General features: G+C 39.0%; 1 protein-coding gene across 5 annotated transcripts in view; it reads left to right on the forward strand.

Moving 5' to 3' along the window:
- The window catches only part of ARHGEF28 (Rho guanine nucleotide exchange factor 28), a 308,676-nt gene that overhangs the window by 213,437 nt on the left and 76,150 nt on the right, over window positions 1-19,089 (forward strand). For all 5 annotated transcript variants that reach the window (XM_045495406.1, XM_045495400.1, XM_045495414.1 and 2 more), the window contains 5 exons: window positions 1,850-2,057; window positions 4,778-4,889; window positions 8,859-8,901; window positions 13,757-13,880; window positions 14,226-14,358. In XM_045495406.1, coding sequence (XP_045351362.1) covers window positions 1,850-2,057; window positions 4,778-4,889; window positions 8,859-8,901; window positions 13,757-13,880; window positions 14,226-14,358 — 620 coding nt within the window. The remainder of the gene's footprint in view (window positions 1-1,849; window positions 2,058-4,777; window positions 4,890-8,858; window positions 8,902-13,756; window positions 13,881-14,225; window positions 14,359-19,089) is intronic.

The raw sequence follows: 19,089 nt of genomic DNA on the forward strand, positions 1-19,089 counted from the left end.
TTTCTCTCTGCCCCTTCCCTATTCACACTCTGTCTCTCTCTCACAAAAAAATAAATAAACACTAAAAAATTTTTTATAAAAAAAAAAAGAATATTGTTCATGATACCAAATATCTTAGCTTAACAGCTTAGTGAAGAAAAATAGTAGCCCAAATGAAATTAGTAGAAAAAGGAATGTTTTAATGTATAGCATGCAAAATAAGATAATAATCACTGATAGTTGTAGCGTATACTCACAGCAATGGAGAAATGTTGTATGTAACTGGAAAGGCTTATGTTAAATTACGATAGGATTGCAGGCAGCCAACCATTTGAACTTAATGTTTATTAATACAGAGATCACAAGTTAAAAGCAAATAGAGGGGGACAAGACATCAGCAGACCTTTATCCCCTAAGGTCTCTGTCTACTCTCTGACTACCATTGAATTAAGGAAACTACATAGCACCTTAATATATCTATAATTACATTGTAGTAACATTCAGAGCACAAGTATTTGCCAGAAAGTGTTTCTTCACACCAAGCCTTAGTTTTTGTTTGTTTGTTTTTTTTTTTAAATGAGAAATCACTTTATGGACTTCAGCATTTGCACTGAATTACAGTCTGAAGTCCACACCCAGTGTGTTCTGTGCTCAATGCCAAGGTGAAATCCCTCCATGGGTTCTGAAAGGAGAAAACCCCCCTTTGGAACAGCTCACTGATGCCAGTTGTGGCTTTCATTTCTGTGTAAGTGTCACAATTGATCACGTTGGTATTCAGTGGCCATTAACTAGCCTATGGATTTTTAAGAAAAAGAACCAACATGGACTAATTCAAAGTTTCATATTCTGCTTCATATTTCATAAGCGAGATGGTTTTATTGTGTTGTCATTAACATTTTAACTCCAGTACTGCAACAATGAAAGAAAAACACATTTGAAAATGCATTGAGCATTAACATGCCTATAGAAGCACTTGGCTTCAAAGTTTGAGCGGTTTAAAATGTAAATATTATGGAATGAGCCAGGAATATGGAAGGTCACATTCTTTCCTTTTAATTTTATGGTTATTAAAGTGAAAATAGGAAAGAAAAGCAGTAGGTTAGCAGAATTATTACCTGCTTCTGAGGGGGAATTCTCACCTAAAATCTCTAAAAATGATGATCTAACGTGACACATTTGGGACCCCACTTGATTCATGTTGACTCCTGTCTTTTTTTTTTTTTTTTCTTTGTCAAAGTTTTATTTTAATTGTAGTTAGTTAATATACAGTGCAATATTGTTTCAGGAGAACTGAGTGATTCACCACTTGCATATAACAGCCAGTGCTCGTCATGACAAGTGCCCCTGTTAATGCCCATCACCCATCTAGCCCACCCCCATCCACCTCCCTCTTATTGTTAAGACTCTCTCATATTGACTCTTTTCTCGACAACAGTCAGTTCTGAGGCGTGAACTGCAGTCTGTCCCTGATGGTCCCCGAGCTTTCCAGCCCCATGCTGCCTATTCCCCACAGGCCTCCCCAAGAGCCCAGTGGTTTTGTTTCATCCCCAGTTGTAGTATTTGAAGGATACGTAAGGCCGGTAATAATTAGATTTATGAAATAAGTAAGGCAGAACCAACTTACAGCAGGTTTTGTTCAAGTACTTGAAATGGCTTTTGTTAGGTAGCAATGTTCATTTGGGGAAACATAAAATTTTGTTTGAGAAGAAGAGATTTCGGGGGGAGAAAAAAATTCTAAGTTTTGTTAGAAACAAAATGAGTCTGCACTGCATCTTCAGCCAAGGAGAATTTGAATTGAGAGAAACAGAAACCAGTGACTGTGTCGGTCAGTCTGTAGGCTTACGTGATGTTTACTTACCTTGTGCTTTAGTTCCAGCCTCGATGCCCTGGATGCCGACAGTGAAGGGGAGGGGCATTCTGAACATTCACACGTTTGCTACACTCCAGTGTCTCAGAGTTCCTCAAGAACCGGGATCCCTAGTGGGGATGAATTGGACTCTTTTGAGACCACCCCTGAACCAGATTTTAGTATCTCCAGGACCGAGTCCCTTTCTTTATCAAGTAACCTGCAGTTGAAGGTATTCTTAATGCTGTTAATTTGGTTTGTTGTTAGCACGGAAACCATGTTCTCTAAAACAGTCCATCTCTATGTGAAGGACAGGTTATGTTTCATTCGCCTGTGTGAACAATTTTTTTTGTTTTTGTTTTTTGTTTCTTTTTGGAGACTCATGAGCTGTGTGATTGAGTCTGTCTTGTTAATCTCTCCCACTCCATTTCATTCATATAGTGCTTCAAATGACTGATTTATATTAAATTAATTTGCCATCAGTACATATAATCTTCCACATCCTTGGAAAACTTTACTGTCTCATACAATGATTTATGCCACCGTTCCTTAAGCAAAGGGAGAAAAACTGGCAAGAAGAAGTGGATTTATGTGATCAGTCTGGTTTTGGCTCACATACATTTTTACTTGGCTCCGGTATTGAGGTAAATATTACTAAGGCAAAGGTGGTATTTGTTGAGCCTTCCCAGCTGCACCAAGTAATGTGGGACACTGTAAACTCTGTCACTTTTCCTGTAGGAGATGACTTTTCTCTCTCATAGACATTGTCACATTGGAGTTTTGTTGTGGTTTTTTGTTTCGTTTTTTTTTTTTTTAATTTTTTTAACGTTTATTTATTTTTGAGACAGAGAGAGACAGAGCATGAACAGGGGAGGGTCAGAGAGAGGGAGACACAGAATCCGAAACAGTCTCCAGGCTCTGAGTGGTCAGCCCAGAGCCCGACGCGGGCTCGAACTCACGGACCGCGAGATCGTGACCTGAGCCGAAGTCGGCCGCTCAACCGACTGAGCCACCCAGGCGCCCCTCGTTTTGGTTTTTAAAGAATGAACTCTTTTAACCTTGCAGACAAAGCCTTTTTGTGTTTCCACATATGTTTTCTTCCTTTTGGATTTCTTTTGTCTATTTGTTTTCTTTTTCAGTTGAGTTTACTACTGTAAAATAATGTGCCCTGTGCCTAAACTTCTCTTACTGTGAACATCTGATAGTTAGGTTAATGCTCTGTTTTTGTAGTGTGTGCTTTGCAGTATATGAAGCATGTGTTACATTTGTACAAAATACATCATTTTCTCTTAGTTAGGACATAAATATTACCTTTTAGTTTTTGAGTAAATGAGGTTCTGGAGGTATTAGATGTCTTGTCCAGGTTGCCCATGCTTGGTGATCGATCCATCGTTCGGTCCAGGCCTTCTGACTACGGTTCCTGAACCCTTTCCCTCAGCTCTTAGGCCTGTAGAGCAGTCATAATCTTTTGAACCTGAATGTCATGTGATATTTCTGGATGGTGAGAAATGGGTATGGTCGTTCATGTAGATACTTCTTCTGCACTTTGAATGGAATGATGAAAAACTTCTCATTACTTGGAAGGAAAAGTAATTCCGTCTTTCTTAATCAGTTCCAGGTTGTTCGCTTTTCAGGAAGACTCTGCCTTATAAAACGTATCTTGCCTTGCTTCTGTAATTACCCTATGTAACTTTTTGCCAAAGAGTTCTGGCTAATTTTCAAAGTTCCATTGTTAGGGGAAGTAATTACTATGTATGACTTAAATGCAGAGGGTGGCATTTGGCTAGGGCCCTTTGTGGCCAGTCACCATTAGGGGTGTAGGACAGCTCTGGCTGGCCTTTTTGATATCTAGAACCAGCGAGCCCTCCCTAATAAGAAATTCAGCAGCCATGTCTCAAGGCCCTTTGAAACAGAGGCAGGCTTCTGTTTTCAACTTGCCTCCAGGCCCATTAACTAAACCAGTGAACTTAGGGAAACCATATGTTTTCATCTAGGGAGAATGGAAGCTCCCAGCGCTTGTGAAGGACAGTTGCTGATGGCTTAATTTTAGTAACAAATTTTGTATTACTTTCTTTTATCTCTAAGTGATAGCTTAAAAATGGATAAGTGGGATCAATCCTAAGGATCCTAGGTCCCAATTGGGTGAGAGTTGGGTACCATAAATGGCTTTAATGGTATTCTATTGCATATTGATTTAACTTTTCTGGAACACATAAGGTAACCATGTTTTAATTATCTTGCCACCTTGCATTGTCACATATGTTGCAAATATAGAAATAGTGTGTAATTGGGAAGGAAGTAACAAAAATAGTAGGTCACTTAAAAAATAAAACTAAAGATCTATGAATCAGTGGTACTCAAATAGCATTTCAGGAAGTGCTAGATGGAAGGCCTGTTGAAAGATGGGCACAGACTAAAAGGATTTGTAAATTGACCTGATGCATTCTTCCTGAGAGGCTACAGCTAACATTATAAGTTTAAATAGCTGTTGGGAAATTAAAAAACTCATGTAAGTGGCTATTTCTCTACCTTCTAATAATTATGAAATAAAAAGCTATAAGTTAATATGGAATTTTGCTTAGATACTACAGTACAAAATAACAAAAAACCTGACAACTCGGTTGAAAAAAAAGTGACCCACTGTTGAATACTCAGGGAAAAAAATCATTTGACTTAATTTTTCACTTTTAACCAACCTGATTAGAATGTCATATTTGTATTTAAAGTGTATATGGGCAGGGAGACGCTCGAGTTTACTAAAGCATTAAAAAGACAGTACAATTTTAAAAGTTGTGATAGGCAAACAAGAACAAATGATAAGATCACATCAGAAATATTCACACTGAGTCTTTTTACAGAGACGCTGACTTACTAACATTTGTGGTGAACACATACTCTCAAGTCCTGTGTAGAATTTTTTTTTTTTTTAAACTTTGTTATGATCTCTTCTAGGAATCATTACTTTCTGGAGTCCGCTCACGTTCTTATTCCTGCTCATCGCCCAAAATTTCTTTAGGAAAAACTCGGTTGGTGCGTGATTTGACATTGTGCGGTTCTAGTGAAGGTAAGCATTATTTACCATTTGGCTTTGAGAGCATTCTCTTCCAGAGCAGGTTTTCAGTCAGGAAAGGTATATAAAATATATAAAGGCATGCAGGAATTTTCAATTCCATTTTCATAATTGATTTTTCAAAGCTTAGCACAATCCTTTTCTCACTGTGTTTTAGTCCAATTACAGATTTGATGGTGAAATTAAAAAATATGTACAGACCACTCTGTGGCTCTGTTCTTTGAATGAAATGTTTTCCTCCAGGATGGTAGTGTAAGCTAGAGTTTATTCTAGGTTCATTATTACGAGAGCTTCAGAGGATTTGAAGCAAATTATAAAAAATTACTTCACCTTAGTTTATTTTATTTTATTTTTTTTAATTTTTTTAATGTTTATTTATTTTTGAGACAGAGAGAGACAGAGCATGAACAGGGGAGGGGCAGAGAGAGAGGGAGACACAGAATCTGAAACAGGCTCCAGGCTCTGAGCAGTCAGCACAGAGCCCGATGCGGCACTTGAACTCACGGACCGTGAGATCATGACCTGGGCCGAAGTCAGACGCTTAACTGACCGAGCCACCCAGGTGCCCCATACTTCGCTTTAGTTTAAATTGCTGAAATAATTTACTTAAAGGCAAGGTTTGGCAAGATAGATTTTTTTCCCCCTTCTTTTTATTTAGCAGGGGACTTGAGACCGTTGAAATAAAAGAAAATAGTTGGAACCTGAGTAAAGGTATCTCAACACTCTTTGTGGCGGTGTAAACAGTCAGAAATAAAACTTCTAGAAAAGGGTGCAATAAAACCCTTCAGAAAAGGGTGCAAATCATAAGCATACAGTTTGACAAATTTTTAAAACTGAATTCAAATTACATATATAATGATGATGGGCAATTCAGAGCTGTGCTTGTAGCCCCTTGCAGTCACCACCCCCATTTTCTACTGTATTTTGAAACAAAGGTATTTCTGTACATAATATATTATGTAGTAATTATATTTAAAGGCATATCTGGAAGTATGTCGATGTAATACCGAGCCTTAAAATAAAATGTTTGTCATTGCATTAATGCTTTTTTGTCTACCACCCTTAAGAGTCATAAAATATTCAGAAAGCGAGAGGTGCCTGAGTATTCTTAGTTTCCCATTGTAGAATATTTATTTCCTAAGTTTCCTTCTCTTCATTTTTACTTACTCTTTAAAATTTTTTTAAATGTTTATTCATTTTTGAGAGAGAGAGAGCACGAGTGTGAGTGGAGGAGGGGCAGAGAGGGAAACACTAAATCCGAAGCAGGCTCCAGGCTCTGAGCTGTCGGCACAGAGCCCAATGCGGAGCTCGAACCCACAGACCAAAGATCATGACGTGAGCCGAAGTCAGACGCTTAACTGACTGAGCCACCCAGGTGCCCCGTTTTTACGTATTCTTTATTACGTTGTTGTTGTTGGTATTTGCATGTCACGTAAAACAGTCTTAAACACATGATCTTTGTGGTTGGAACTGCCATCCTAAAACAAGGACTTATATATGGGAGATGTTCCATAATTATTTGTTGAATGAATATCCTGAGCAAGATACACAGAGCACAAAACAACTGCTAGGTATTTTTGTTTTTCTTTTTCCTCATTCTCTCCGGGAATCTTTACTGGAAGAGGAGAAAGCAAGACTGATGATAAATGTCAGTTTGAATTTATGGAATGAGAAGATGGAGAAAAGGATTAAGAAAGAAAGGAAAAAGATGGATTGAATTTGCCCTGGGTGTGTGTGCGTGTGCATGTGCGTGTACACACGCATGCACACGCACACACACACATCATGAATCTTTCTGAGATCTCCAGTTCTGCTTAACCTTAGTTTTGGTTGGGATTCCTTTTAATGGCAGCCTGACGTCTTTTCACTGCTTGTCCTAGATGGCAAAATAACTTCACACTGTAACTATTTAGACAATGCTTCTAAATCTTTGCAGTGTGCAAAATGGCAGCCTTGACATTATATATGTGGTATGACTGGTTTTTAAAGTCACTTCAGAAGTTGGAAGTTGTTGACCAGATGACTGAGAGGAATTTGATCGTTTATAAGGGAAAAGAGCCCTGATTTATGAATTCATTAATGAATATGGAAGGGTATCTTTGCCTTACATACAATCCTTAAATCTTGGCAGTTGAGTTGGAAGGAATAAAAAACTGACCTGAATTTTTTTGACTTTTCTGTTAATAAAATCTTACTTTAGACAGTATATTTAAAAATAGGGCCCTTTCAGTGAAGTTTGGTCTCTAGAAGGTAAGAATCACAAATAGGCAATGTAGATTGAAGGTAAACAGCACATACAAAAATTCCAATGGGTAAACCATAGGATATGAGGAATAAATGAACTCTGAAGGACGAAGGAATAGTTTTAACTTTGTGTGTGAATGTGATCAAAGCATAAGAGTGAAAGCTTAACTAGTTCAAAGATGGAATGTTTCATTGTTTAGTTTGCTTAGATTAATCAGAGGTAAATTGACATTTACATTACCTTAAGGTCTCTCTTGGTGAGTTGGAATAGCGCCAAAACCTTTTTCTATTTGAACAGAATCCAAGTCCTCTTTCCCCCCAGTGGGAAGCCCCTTTATATTAGCTACATTGCAGATATACAAAGATCGGATTCAGCCCTTTTCATTCCTATTTGCGATGTTTTCTCATCCTTGTTATGTCTAAGAGGTTACTTACTATTGTTTCTCATGATTTTCTTTTTTTTTTTTTTTGGCCAACGGTATGACGGGGTGGCAACATTATTTAATGCTTGTATACACAAAATCCTGTCCTATAATTCCCTTTGGTACATTGTGTGTTTAGATAGACAGGAATATTGTCAGTAATTAAAACCTCACCAGGAAGGATACAAGTGTTCTAGTTTTAAGAATTTGAGGAATGAAGTGAATGTACTTGTGAAAATCATTGTGCGCTGTTATTTGTCCAGTCGCCTGAGTCTGGTTCCATTAGTTTCTTAATTATCTTGGACATGTGGCTAAATCTCTAGGTACCTTAGCATGTTTACAAGAAGCATAACAATTTCTTTCTCATGACTTAATTTGAGGAATACTTAGTAGTAGTGGTAAAATCCTTCAAATTCTTCAAAGCAGATTTTTTGTTACCTGCAAGATAGCATTAGATTTAACATTGATACTTACACATTTCAGGGATATGCGTTGATTAGTTTTGTCCCTTATTTATCTGACCCATTTCCCTTTGCAAACTGGTTTTGCTTTTTCGCTCTTGTGGATTGTAGAGGTAAAGATTTGTCCTTGCTCTGTAAATGATGTGTTCCACAGGGGCCACCCCCTTCTTCAATCTCTGTCACTGTCGAAGTCAGTGTCTGTGTTCCATCCTTGTAATGGGTACTCCAGTTCCGGAAAGAAGATGGCGCTTACCTGCTCGCATGAGCCTACTCCTTCTGTCTCCCATCTCCCCTGCCCCCAGGTCCAGCGGGGAAAGTGATTCCCCCTTTCCTACCACAGAGCACATCTCTGAACTGGTTGCTGCTAGGATTTTATGAAGACGTTGCAGCTCTGTTAAAACGAACTCTCCCTTATGCTGATCTTTGAGACTTTTCTTTTGAGCTTCACTAAAGAGGCAGCTAAGATGTGTGCTGATTCTGTATGTTGGGGGAATTAGTGTTACAAATAAGTGATGAAGCTCTCATGAGAAATATCCAAAGAGACAAATAATTACTGCAGTGCTGACACTGTTTGCTGCTGCTTGCTGATGCTAACTTAGTTCATAAAGTCATTAAATGTTGCCCTGTGTTGGCCTCCTCCCTGTCCTCTCCAAACTAGGGGCAGTGAGGATATCCAGAGCAATGCCGTACTTAGGTAAAATAACTTGTTTTCTCATTATTTTCTAACCGATGGTGTGAATAATGATGCAATATGGTGGAGTGTGTGCATTTCAGACTAACGCATGACTACTGGTTTGTCTGCCTCAGTTTTCATTTTATTGTTCTGTGTCTTGTAGAGCAAAGAGCTTACAGCTTACCGGAGCCACCAAGAGACAAAAGGTATTTTAACTGTTCCAAATTTCCTGAGGGCCTCCTTGCCATCTTTGGAAATGTTTGCGTATGACTTTCGAGATCCCTTCGATAGTTTGTGAGAGTTTCTGTGTAATAAGCCTACGTGAATCCTTTGCTCCCTCTGAAGTCTGTATTGGTACAGGTTGGCCAGCGTGTTCCTTCGAGTGCCCAGATATGCAGGCCTCAGCCCTGGGGACAGAGTGTTCTTTCTTCGGTTATTTCTAAGGACGAACACCTCCAATGTACTGGACCAAGAGGCGCAGCAGTGTGAGGGTGACCTGCCTCAGAGGGGCATTAGGTTCTTCCTAGGACTGTCTGCCCTGACGAGCAGACTTGCTGCGGGAGCAGGCCCCTGGTTGGTCACATGTACAAAGTGCATAACCACCTCTGCTGTATGTCTTTATGGCTATTGCCGAGAGAGGTTGATTCTCTCTGGAACAGGAAGAACAAGTGATACAGAAAATCCTATAAGCGTTAACAGTTTTCCGATGGATGGGCAGATCTGAAAGCAGCAAACCTAAGCTTCCCTTTTCCCTAAGCTGCTGCTTTTGGTGGAGTCAGGCTTGGGAAGCTGACCAGCAAGCAGGCGGGATTGTCGAGTTCTGCTGGTCCTTCAGTAACTGCTCATAAGTCACATGGGGAAACAGCCCTGGGGTTATGTGCAACACCAGTGCCAGAAACGACATAAACGTTTGGCTGGAAGAAACAAGGTGAAAAAAGAGGAAGGTGGCTTTAACTTGAGTGACAATAATGCTAAAACTGGAACCTATTAATATACAGATGGAGATGGACTGTTTTGTTTTATTTTAATTTTTTTAAATGTTTATTTGGAGAGAGACAGAGACAGACAGTCTTCCTCCTGTCATCTATTTAACAATTGGAGAAGTAATAGACTGATGGTAAAGATTTTTTTTTTTTTAATTCAAAAATACTTCTTCTCCACTAGGAGAGGGGTTTAAGACTGAAAAAGCCAACGTCTTAATTGGTTAAATATTAGTCTGTAAAATACTTGAACTTGGATGGGATGTGTGGAGAGGGTCCCTTTCTCATTTCTCATTTTGTCACTCCTGTGTTTTTCTTCTTCAGTGTGTGTCTGCATCCTGAAGCATCTTTCGCAGTCTATCCCCTGATGTATCCAGTAGAGTAGATATTGACCTCAGTCTGTGCCCAACACCTTTTGGATGCTGATGCTTTGCTTTGGTCATGTTGTACTTACTGGAGCGGATTGCCTCCTTTGGAGTTCTCTTATTTATGTTAATTGCTTAGTTTCTGGAAAAGAATGCAGCCAGCTGAAAGGGGGCTCACTCCAGAATGTGTAGGCTCTTTTCTGCAGGAGTGGACACTTTGTATGTACCAGCTTTTTTTTTTATGCACAAAATATAGTAGTATTTAATTCTCCCAAAATGTTAGTGTATACAGTAGCTGACAAATACAGTTTAATGCTCTGAATATAAGTATGTAATTCGTTTTTTAAGTTTTTATTTAAATTCCAGTTAGTAAACATGCAGTGTGATATTAAATTCAGGTTGTACCAACTTCTTAATGATTATATGGCATGACAGTTATTTTATTGACCCCATCTATCTTAAGTGTGTTACACTTATTTATGTATTAAAAAAAAAATCTGAGCATCTCAATGTCCACAAAGAAGTCTCACTGTGTCAATTTTCAATTGGATATTGGGAATTCCTTTTAACACTTAGGATGTTTACTTCTTTGAAAAATAGATGATAGATATTATAGGTTTAAAGATTAAAGTACTGAAGATCCACGTTCTTGAGATACTTAAAATTTTATCTTTATTGAAAAGGTAATGCCCTGAGAAACTCTGAAGAATGGGGTTTATAAAACTTGATTGTGGATGATTCTATTGATCATCAAATCAACAATAGAGGTTGGGCATCTTGTTCTGGGATTTGAAGAGTTTAATTTTTTTTTCCAGATTCTTAGAAATTGAAAAGCTATTTAAATTATGTTATGAAAGCAGTTGGGGACTTTTCCCATCTCTGTTCTTTCCTAACGTAACTAATTGTTACATAGGTGAATACCACATAGTTCGACTTGACACACGGAATCTGCCAGAACTTCCACATTTGCCCAGAGGTTATGCTATGTGATTCATTTTCATAATGTGATAGTGGAATGTGTCCATGATATTCACATTTCTGCCATGTTTGTTTGTTTTAGTTATTTATTTTGAGAGAAGGTGAGCGGGGGAGGAGCAGAGAGCGAGGGAGACAGAGAATTCCAAGCAGACACTGTGCCGTCAGCACAGAGCCTGACATGGGGCTCGATCTCAACGACCGTGAGATCATGACTTGAGCTGAAATCAAGAGTCAGACACTTAACGAACTCAGCCCTCCAGGCGACCATGTTTCTTAGTTTTTTAATACCGAGTGTTACAGGTGTTTTTTGTTTGTTTGTTTACTTGGTCATGTCTCAGGTCTTCTCAGTTTTTGAATTTAAAGAGTAAGCGTTATGACTTCATGTTCATGTTGTAGTTTTGTAGAGGATATGTGGAAATTGTGGTGCATTTAAAGGTTTTAATTTTTTTTTTTTTTTTTTTTTTTTTAATGTTTAAGAGGGAGAAAAAGAGCACACATGAGGAGGGGAGGAAGGTGCAGAGTGAGAGGGAGACAGAGGATCCAGTGCGGGGCTCAAACTCACAAACCATGAATGAGATCATGACCTGAGCCCAGGTTAGATGCATAATGACTGAGCTACCCAAGTGCCCTGCATTTAAAAGTTTTAAATCAAAACAGAAGCATTGTTTTTGATAGGTTCTTCTGTAGCACGGAGAATTGGGAATAGAGTTGGATAAACAGAATGTTCTTTTTTTTTTTTTTAATTTTTTTTTTTTTAACATTTATTTATTTTTGAGACAGAGAGAGACAGAGCATGAACAGGGGAGGGGCAGAGAGAGAGGGAGACACAGAATCTGAAACAGGCTCCAGGCTCCGAGCAGTCAGCACAGAGCCCGACGCGGGGCTCGAACTCACATACCGCGAGATCGTGACCTGAGCCGAAGTCGGACGCTTAACCGACTGAGCCACCCAGGCGCCCCCAGAATGTTCTTTTATTTGAGAGAGTTGATTTTTGTTTCTGCTGTGAGGTAGGTAGAAGGGAGGACTTGAGGACCTCACAATCCACATTGACCTTACCATTCTTTAATTCTGAGACTGAGGTCTCCTCACCAGATGGTTCTTATCTTAGACATTGGATGGCACTTGGTGGGGTCACAAGAGGTGTTCCAGAGATAATTCTTTCTAAGGTCTCAAACGTGTTTTTCCCCTGAATTCCAAAAGTGAGTCTGTCATGAGTGTTGCAAATGAGAATGCTTAAGAAACGAGAGATACGGAAATTTATAAATCTATTAACTGGTCAGTTACCTAAGAAGGTAGTTGTGGAAGTAGAAAGGAAATAAGAAGGTCCAAGTTGCTTCTGTCACTCTGCATAGTCCTAGGGTATCGTCACTTCCATCCTGCCTCTTTGCTTTCTAGCTTTTTCAACGGTTTTCTCTAAGTATCAAACCCAGTTTCACTTACTGTACAGAATTTAAATAGCACGACATACTCTGTCCTGCTTGTGCCTTTAGATCTGTAGGACCAAGAGGCACTTAGGAAGCCCTGTATCATCTTTTCTAAATGTGTTCATAGGTTTGAACTCTTGATTACCTAACATAAATAACTGTATTAATAATAATGTGTATCTAATATAAGTAAATAACAAAGTTTCATTTAATATGTGTCAGGTAAGTACATAATATATTTAAGTGTGAGAAGGGGCCTTAGAAATAATTAGAAGTCTAAGCCTAGCATTAATCAGATGAAAAACTAAAGTCCTAGGACTTGTCATTGTATTCATTGTTATGAAATGTGATCATATATTTTGGTACGTATCAGTAACATGATAGCTTTTGAAAAGTGTATCCCAGAGATGAATGTGTTACCCACTAATGTGGATGAATGAGAAGTTTGGGAGATGGGAGAGACTTGGGTTACAGAATGTTCTACAGAGGTGTTACCTGGTTTTACATAATACTTGATCTTTAATATGTCATTCTCTTCCTCCCACCCCCTTTATAATAATATTAGAAGTATAAGACTATCAGAGAAAGTTTCAGGGGAAATAGAACTTCTCATAGCTGGGACTTTTTTTTTTTTTTCTCTAAAGAATGATTATATGGATTAGGGGAAAATAAATGATGATCAGTGTGTTCACAGATAGCATACTGTTATCTTCAGATTGCCTTGTATTGTGGGGAATTATCCACAGCCTTCTTTCTTTTACAACCCAGGGAGTCTCAGATTGCAAATAGCTGGTTGAGTGGGAGAGACTGAACTAAGAGGCAGACCGTCTGTTTCTCAAACTCTATGATCAAAGGAAATGTGTATTTGCTGACTATTATCTCTGTGTTCTAAAAAGAAATAAAATCCAGTTTCATATTGCTGGTTATTTGCCTTTTCTGTGCCCTAGGAAATTGCTGTTTGCATAGTAAATAGGGAGATGAGGGTTTGTAGAGTGAAGGTGTAAGTCTAAGGTGTCCTTTATTTCTCTAGTATTTTATTAAGAAAAAAAAGAAATATACAGAAAAGTTAAAAGAATTGTATGCTGAATACCCATTTCTACTACTTAGATTCTATAATTGATATCATGGTGAGATAGTTGCTTTATCACACATCCATTATCCATCTATAAAATATATTTTTAATAGAGTCTATCTTTATCTTTACAGTAACCATTAAAACCTGAAAAACGTGTATACACACGTGTGTACATAAATGCTATTTTTTACTCCCTTTTTAAGTTCTGATAAGCCATGATAACAGATTCTTTTTTGTAGAATTCAGCAAGAAGAATGGGATAAATATATTATACCTGCCAAGTCAGAGTCTGAAAAATACAAAGTGAGCCGAACTTTCAGCTTTCTCATGAATAGGATGACAAGCCCTCGGAATAAATCCAAGGTAACTCAAGTTCTGTGCCTTTTGTGTTTAAAGGGTAGCTGGTTCCACTTTTCAGCAATTAGTCTAGTTTCCACTGGCCCTTGAAGATCCCTTATCTTAGCTTTTGTGTACACATATTCAAAGACCTCTACATTTTTTTCTGAAATATTGTCCAAGTCACTAGAAGTGCAAGACAAATGCCGCCTGTGCACATTTCCATTGTGGCGTCACGACACTCCTCCACGAATGGCCTTTACGTTCAGACAGAAAGTGTAGAGACTGTGTATGGCTTCTATGAGTACATTGGCTCTCAGCATTTCTCTTTTCTCATTTGTCCCCACTTGGCTGTTGGTGCTGTATCTGAAGACAAAAAGCAAGGACGCCAAAGACAAAGAGAAACTGAGCCGACATCAGTTTGTCCCTGGAACATTCTCTGGGGTTCTACAGTGTTTGGTTTGTGATAAAACGCTCCTGGGGAAGGAGTCATTCCAGTGTTCCAGTAAGTTCTCTGACCCAGTGCGTGCCATCTTTGTACTTTGCCTCCCCAGACAGTAAACTCCCTGAGAACAGGGCCACTGTTAAGCATGTTTACATAATCCTTCATAGTAGCACCGCACATGTGGTTTAATGACTTGCCCAAGCAGTGACCCATGATGGTTACAGTCAGTGCTTTTTGTCCACAAGTGATAGCCTCCCAGAACCCCAGACCCGTGTATCTCACTGATTGCTTGACGTCTCTATGTGGGTGTCTAAATAGGTTCTCAAATGTCGCATGTCCTAAATGGAGCTCTGCTCTGTTCCTTGGCCTGTCTGCAGGCTGCCCCTCTCAGTTAATGGCAGCTCTATCATGGCAGCCAGATGCTCATGCCAAAAATCTTGAGGTCTTTCTTTATGCCTCTTCATCTCTCATATTCCACATCCAGTCCTTCAGCAATCCTCTGGGGGCGATCTTCACAATTTGTATGAAAGCCAGCCACCTTTCATCCTGCTGCCGGTATCACCCTCGTCTAAAGCTACCATTTCAGTCACTTTCTAATTGGTTTCTTTGTGTTTCTACCACAAATGGTGCAGTTCAGAAAACGTCTGTTCTCAAAACATGAGCCATAGTGAGCGTGTGAAGGCACATATCCTTATGTTCCAGATCCTCCAGTGGCTTCCTACCGTCCCCCAAGGAAGGTCAAAGCCCTGAAAATTGGTGCAAGGCCCCAGGGTCTCCCCTGTCATCCTCTCCCCCTTCCTCCCTCTGTTCCAGCCACTCTGGCATCTTTGCTCTTCTCTCAGCCTGCCAGGCATGCTGCTCCCAGAGGGCCTTTCCTGGTTCTTCCTTCTGCCTGCAGTGCTCCTCCCTCAGATCAGCTGCAGGGATTGCCCCTTCACCTCCTTCGGGTGTGCTCGGATAACACCTCTTCAGGCCTTTCTTGACCACCTTATGTTTGGCTCATACTGGTTACTCAGAGCAACCCTGTTTATGGGCATCATCGCCTTGAGAGTCCCTTGTCTCCCAGACCAACAAGACAAAAACCATCTTCAAAATCCACATGCAAGAAGGCTGTCCTTCGTTCTGGGTTGATGGTGGAAGCTGACACCTTGGACCCATTGATTCCTCTTTGCTGTTGTCCCCCAACTCGATACCATTCAGTCCCTCACTTCCTTTACTCTGAATACTTTTACCAGCTTCCTCTCGGTCAAACACCACTTTCTTCTTGCCCACCTGTGCTTAAAGACTTCTCTCTCTTTTTGTTCACTGGATTAGCCCACACTTTCCAGACAGATGTGTTTGGTTGCCTGTGTGCTGAATAGTCCTATAGGTGGTTCCTTCCTCAGCCTCAGTTTATAGCCAGCGGCCTCACCTGGCATGTGTTCTCTTGCCTCTTTCTCTTGCTTATGATGATCTTCCTCCTCTTAGTTTCCCCAGCTCCTCTGTATCTGTCTTGATTTCTTGCCCCATCTTGGGAGGTGTTCCCTGACCACCATGTCTGAAAATTTTGCACACCACATGTATGAGCTATTTACCTCTTTCGTTTAATGTAATGTACACCCTCCTGTTTTTAACTACTAAAATAGACTTCAAGGACTCTAATCACACAGTGGTTCTTCTGTATTCCCTGCAGCAGCTGTCACAAAGCCCAGCCTTTGGGTACTCATGTGTAGTTAATGCTTATGGCGGGGGGCGGGCTCCCTGAAAGGTAAACTTCTGTAGCACAGGACATGTTGGTTCACACAGAGTTGGTCAAGTGGATGGCCATGAGACTTTTTGTGGAAGATGGAAATGGCTGAAAACATAGAGGATGTAGTTAGCTTTTAAAATAGTCATTATTGGGGCGCCTGGGTGGCGCTGTCGTTTAAGCATCCGACTTCAGCCAGGTCACGATCTCGCGGTCCCCGAGTTCGAGCCCCGCGTCAGGCTCTGGGCTGATGGCTCAGAGCCTGGAGCCTGTTTCCGATTCTGTGTCTCCCTCTCTCTCTGCCCCTCCCCCGTTCATGCTCTGTCTCTCTCTGTCCCAAAAATGGATAAACGTTGAAAAAAAAAATTTAAAAAAAATAAAATAAAATAGTCATTATTTAAAAAAAAAAAAATGCAGTAAGACTCATAAAGGATACCAGGTTTAAGGAGAAATTTAAAACTATCCAAAATCTTAACAGCTAGAAAAGATGGCTATTCATATTTTAATGGAGTCCTTTCTAATAATAAAAAAGTTAGCTGTTAATGCTGGTGTTTTTATATGAAATGTGTTTGATTACTCTTAACTTACTATACATTTAACTTTTTCCCCAGTTTTTTTTTTTACAACAAATAATGTTGTAGGTGGCATTCTTTTGCATATAACACTGTCCACATCTTTGATTATTGTCTTAAATTCTAGCATCAGTAGGTGTTAAATTTCCTCTTTAACCCACAGTTTTTAAAAAGTTTTAGGACTTACAGTTTTTAAGGAGAGGAGTGTTGGGGGTTTAAACTTTGATTATTAAGTTTTTTACATGGGGGAAAAGATTGTGACATGTGTAAGCTGCTGTTATTAGGAAATAATCCTATTTTATGGGTGTATTTTTGTTTTTAATTATGAAGATTACTATTTCTAATCTGAAAACCATGATATGATATAAAACAAAACATAATAGTCAAAATTTTGGTGTTTGTATTCTTTTTTGTTAAAGCCTGAGTTGCTACTTTTTCACAAATTCCTTTGTTTATAAATAGATTTCACTGCTTAGGTTTAGATATTACATTATTTGGTGCACAGAAGTTCACAAATCACAGCTTTGTTGAAGATTTGACTTTGATAAATATAAAATAACCTTTTTAATGCCATTATATGCTTTGGGCATTGAATTTATTTTGTCTGAAATTAATATTCCTTTTGCTTTCCTTTTCTTTGAATTTTCCCTTACTATTTCTTTGTTTTTAATTTGGAATGTGTGTCTTTAATTTAGACGTAATCTGGAATTGAGAGCTAGTATTTTATAACAAGGCTTTTTTTTTCTTACTCAATTTTACAGCTGTCAATTATCTTTTATAGTTCTTTGCTGTTTTCCTTGATGTTTGATTTTGCTATTTATACCATGTGTTGTTGATGTTGTTTTTTAAATGTTTGTTTTATTTTGAGAGAGAGAGCATTCCAACTGGGATAGGGCAGAGAGGGAGAGAGAGAGAGAGAGAGAGAGAGAGAGAGAGAGACAGACAGACAGAGAGAAAGAGAGTCAGTCCCAAGCAGGCTCTGAGCTGTCAGTGCAGAGCCTGATGCGGAGCTTGATCCCACAAACTGTGAGATCATGACCTGAGCCAGAATCAAGAGTTGGACACTTAACCCACAGAGCCGGCCAGGACCCTGCCATGTGTTGTTGGTTTTTATGTTACCTGGGGATTTGGCAAGATAAGCTAGCTCTTTCAATATCCGCTAGTGGTAACTTTTACGGCTTATAATTGAATATTCTCTGATTTCTCTTATATTTACCCTTTTCTCTGTTAGAGCTTATTGGTATACTGAATTATTGAATTGCCATTTTAATGTTGTATGATCTTTCAAGAATAGCTTTCTGTTTCAAGAATAATTTGATACCTATATTCAGTTCTCTGTCTCTTCTTGCAAAATGTTTTTAGATGTTTTTTGTTTAGCTGGTTTCACTGCATTGTGAAAAATGCATTTGTGAAATGCAAATTTCATTGTGAAATGAAAATGCATTGTGAAGTGCATCGAAAAATGCATTGTGAAAAAAAACATTGCTCGTTTTTTTTTTTCTTTTTTAAAATAAAGTTCGATCACTTCTCGAACCCTTAATTTCGATTCTGCTCTTTAATAGTCTTAAGTAGTGTTTCAGATAAATATTTTTTTCAAAAGGGTCATTGGAGTGATCTGTTTTCTGAAACCTCGTGTATCTTAGTAGATAGATCTTTGTGTCTTTCACACACAAAGGGATTGATGTAGCTAAATAAATTCCTAGACCAAAACCTTTGCCCCCAATACCCTGTCAACATTGGTCCATGAATTTTGGGCATTAAATATTATAGTGGAAAAGTTTGGGGCCTGTCTGACCTTCTTTCTTTATTGGTGACCTGCTTTTTCTGCCTAGATGCTTGAGAACTTTAAATTTTTAAATCCTATAGATGTTGTCAGAATATTTCTGTAGAATAGGTGTCGTTTAATTCCTAGGAAACCGTGAGACCTTTTGATTTGCCTTTTGTAGTTCTTTTTTAGCTTGATAAAAGTTTTTGTCAAGTTGTAGCTTTGACTGTTGCTTCTGATGTAATTTTTCTGATTTCTTCCTTGGAGAAGTATGATCTCTGTTCCCTTTTTTGTATGACATGTTCTATTTTATAATTATACCCCTCTTTTCCTCTACATTCTGGAGGGAATCTTTCAAGTCTAATTTCCTGGTGCTGCTTTGATAGTTTTGTTAAATTGATTCTCCTCAGTTCGTTCTCAGTTCTGCTTTCTTGTCTCACAAAGCTCCTTCCCCCTGTCATCTTGCAGGCCTATTGTGCTGCTCTGTTCTCCCTCCGTGGCCCTGTGGTCCTATTTTATGTCTATTTTGTGTATCTAAGTTTTTCCTCTCTGTTTCCAGATTTAATGGTATTCAGTGGCTCACTTTTCCTGTGAGTTTTCAGTCTAAATTTTTGTTGGGCTCATCCTGTCTACTTTTTCCCCTTTCCTCTCACTCACTTGTTTTGGAACGAGGAGAGCGCCCTCTGATTTCCACACTTGCCAGCAGGACCAGTATGTGGGTAATTCTG

The sequence above is a fragment of the Leopardus geoffroyi genome, chromosome A1, assembly GCF_018350155.1.
Source record: "Leopardus geoffroyi isolate Oge1 chromosome A1, O.geoffroyi_Oge1_pat1.0, whole genome shotgun sequence".
Lineage (NCBI taxonomy): Eukaryota > Metazoa > Chordata > Mammalia > Carnivora > Felidae > Leopardus > Leopardus geoffroyi.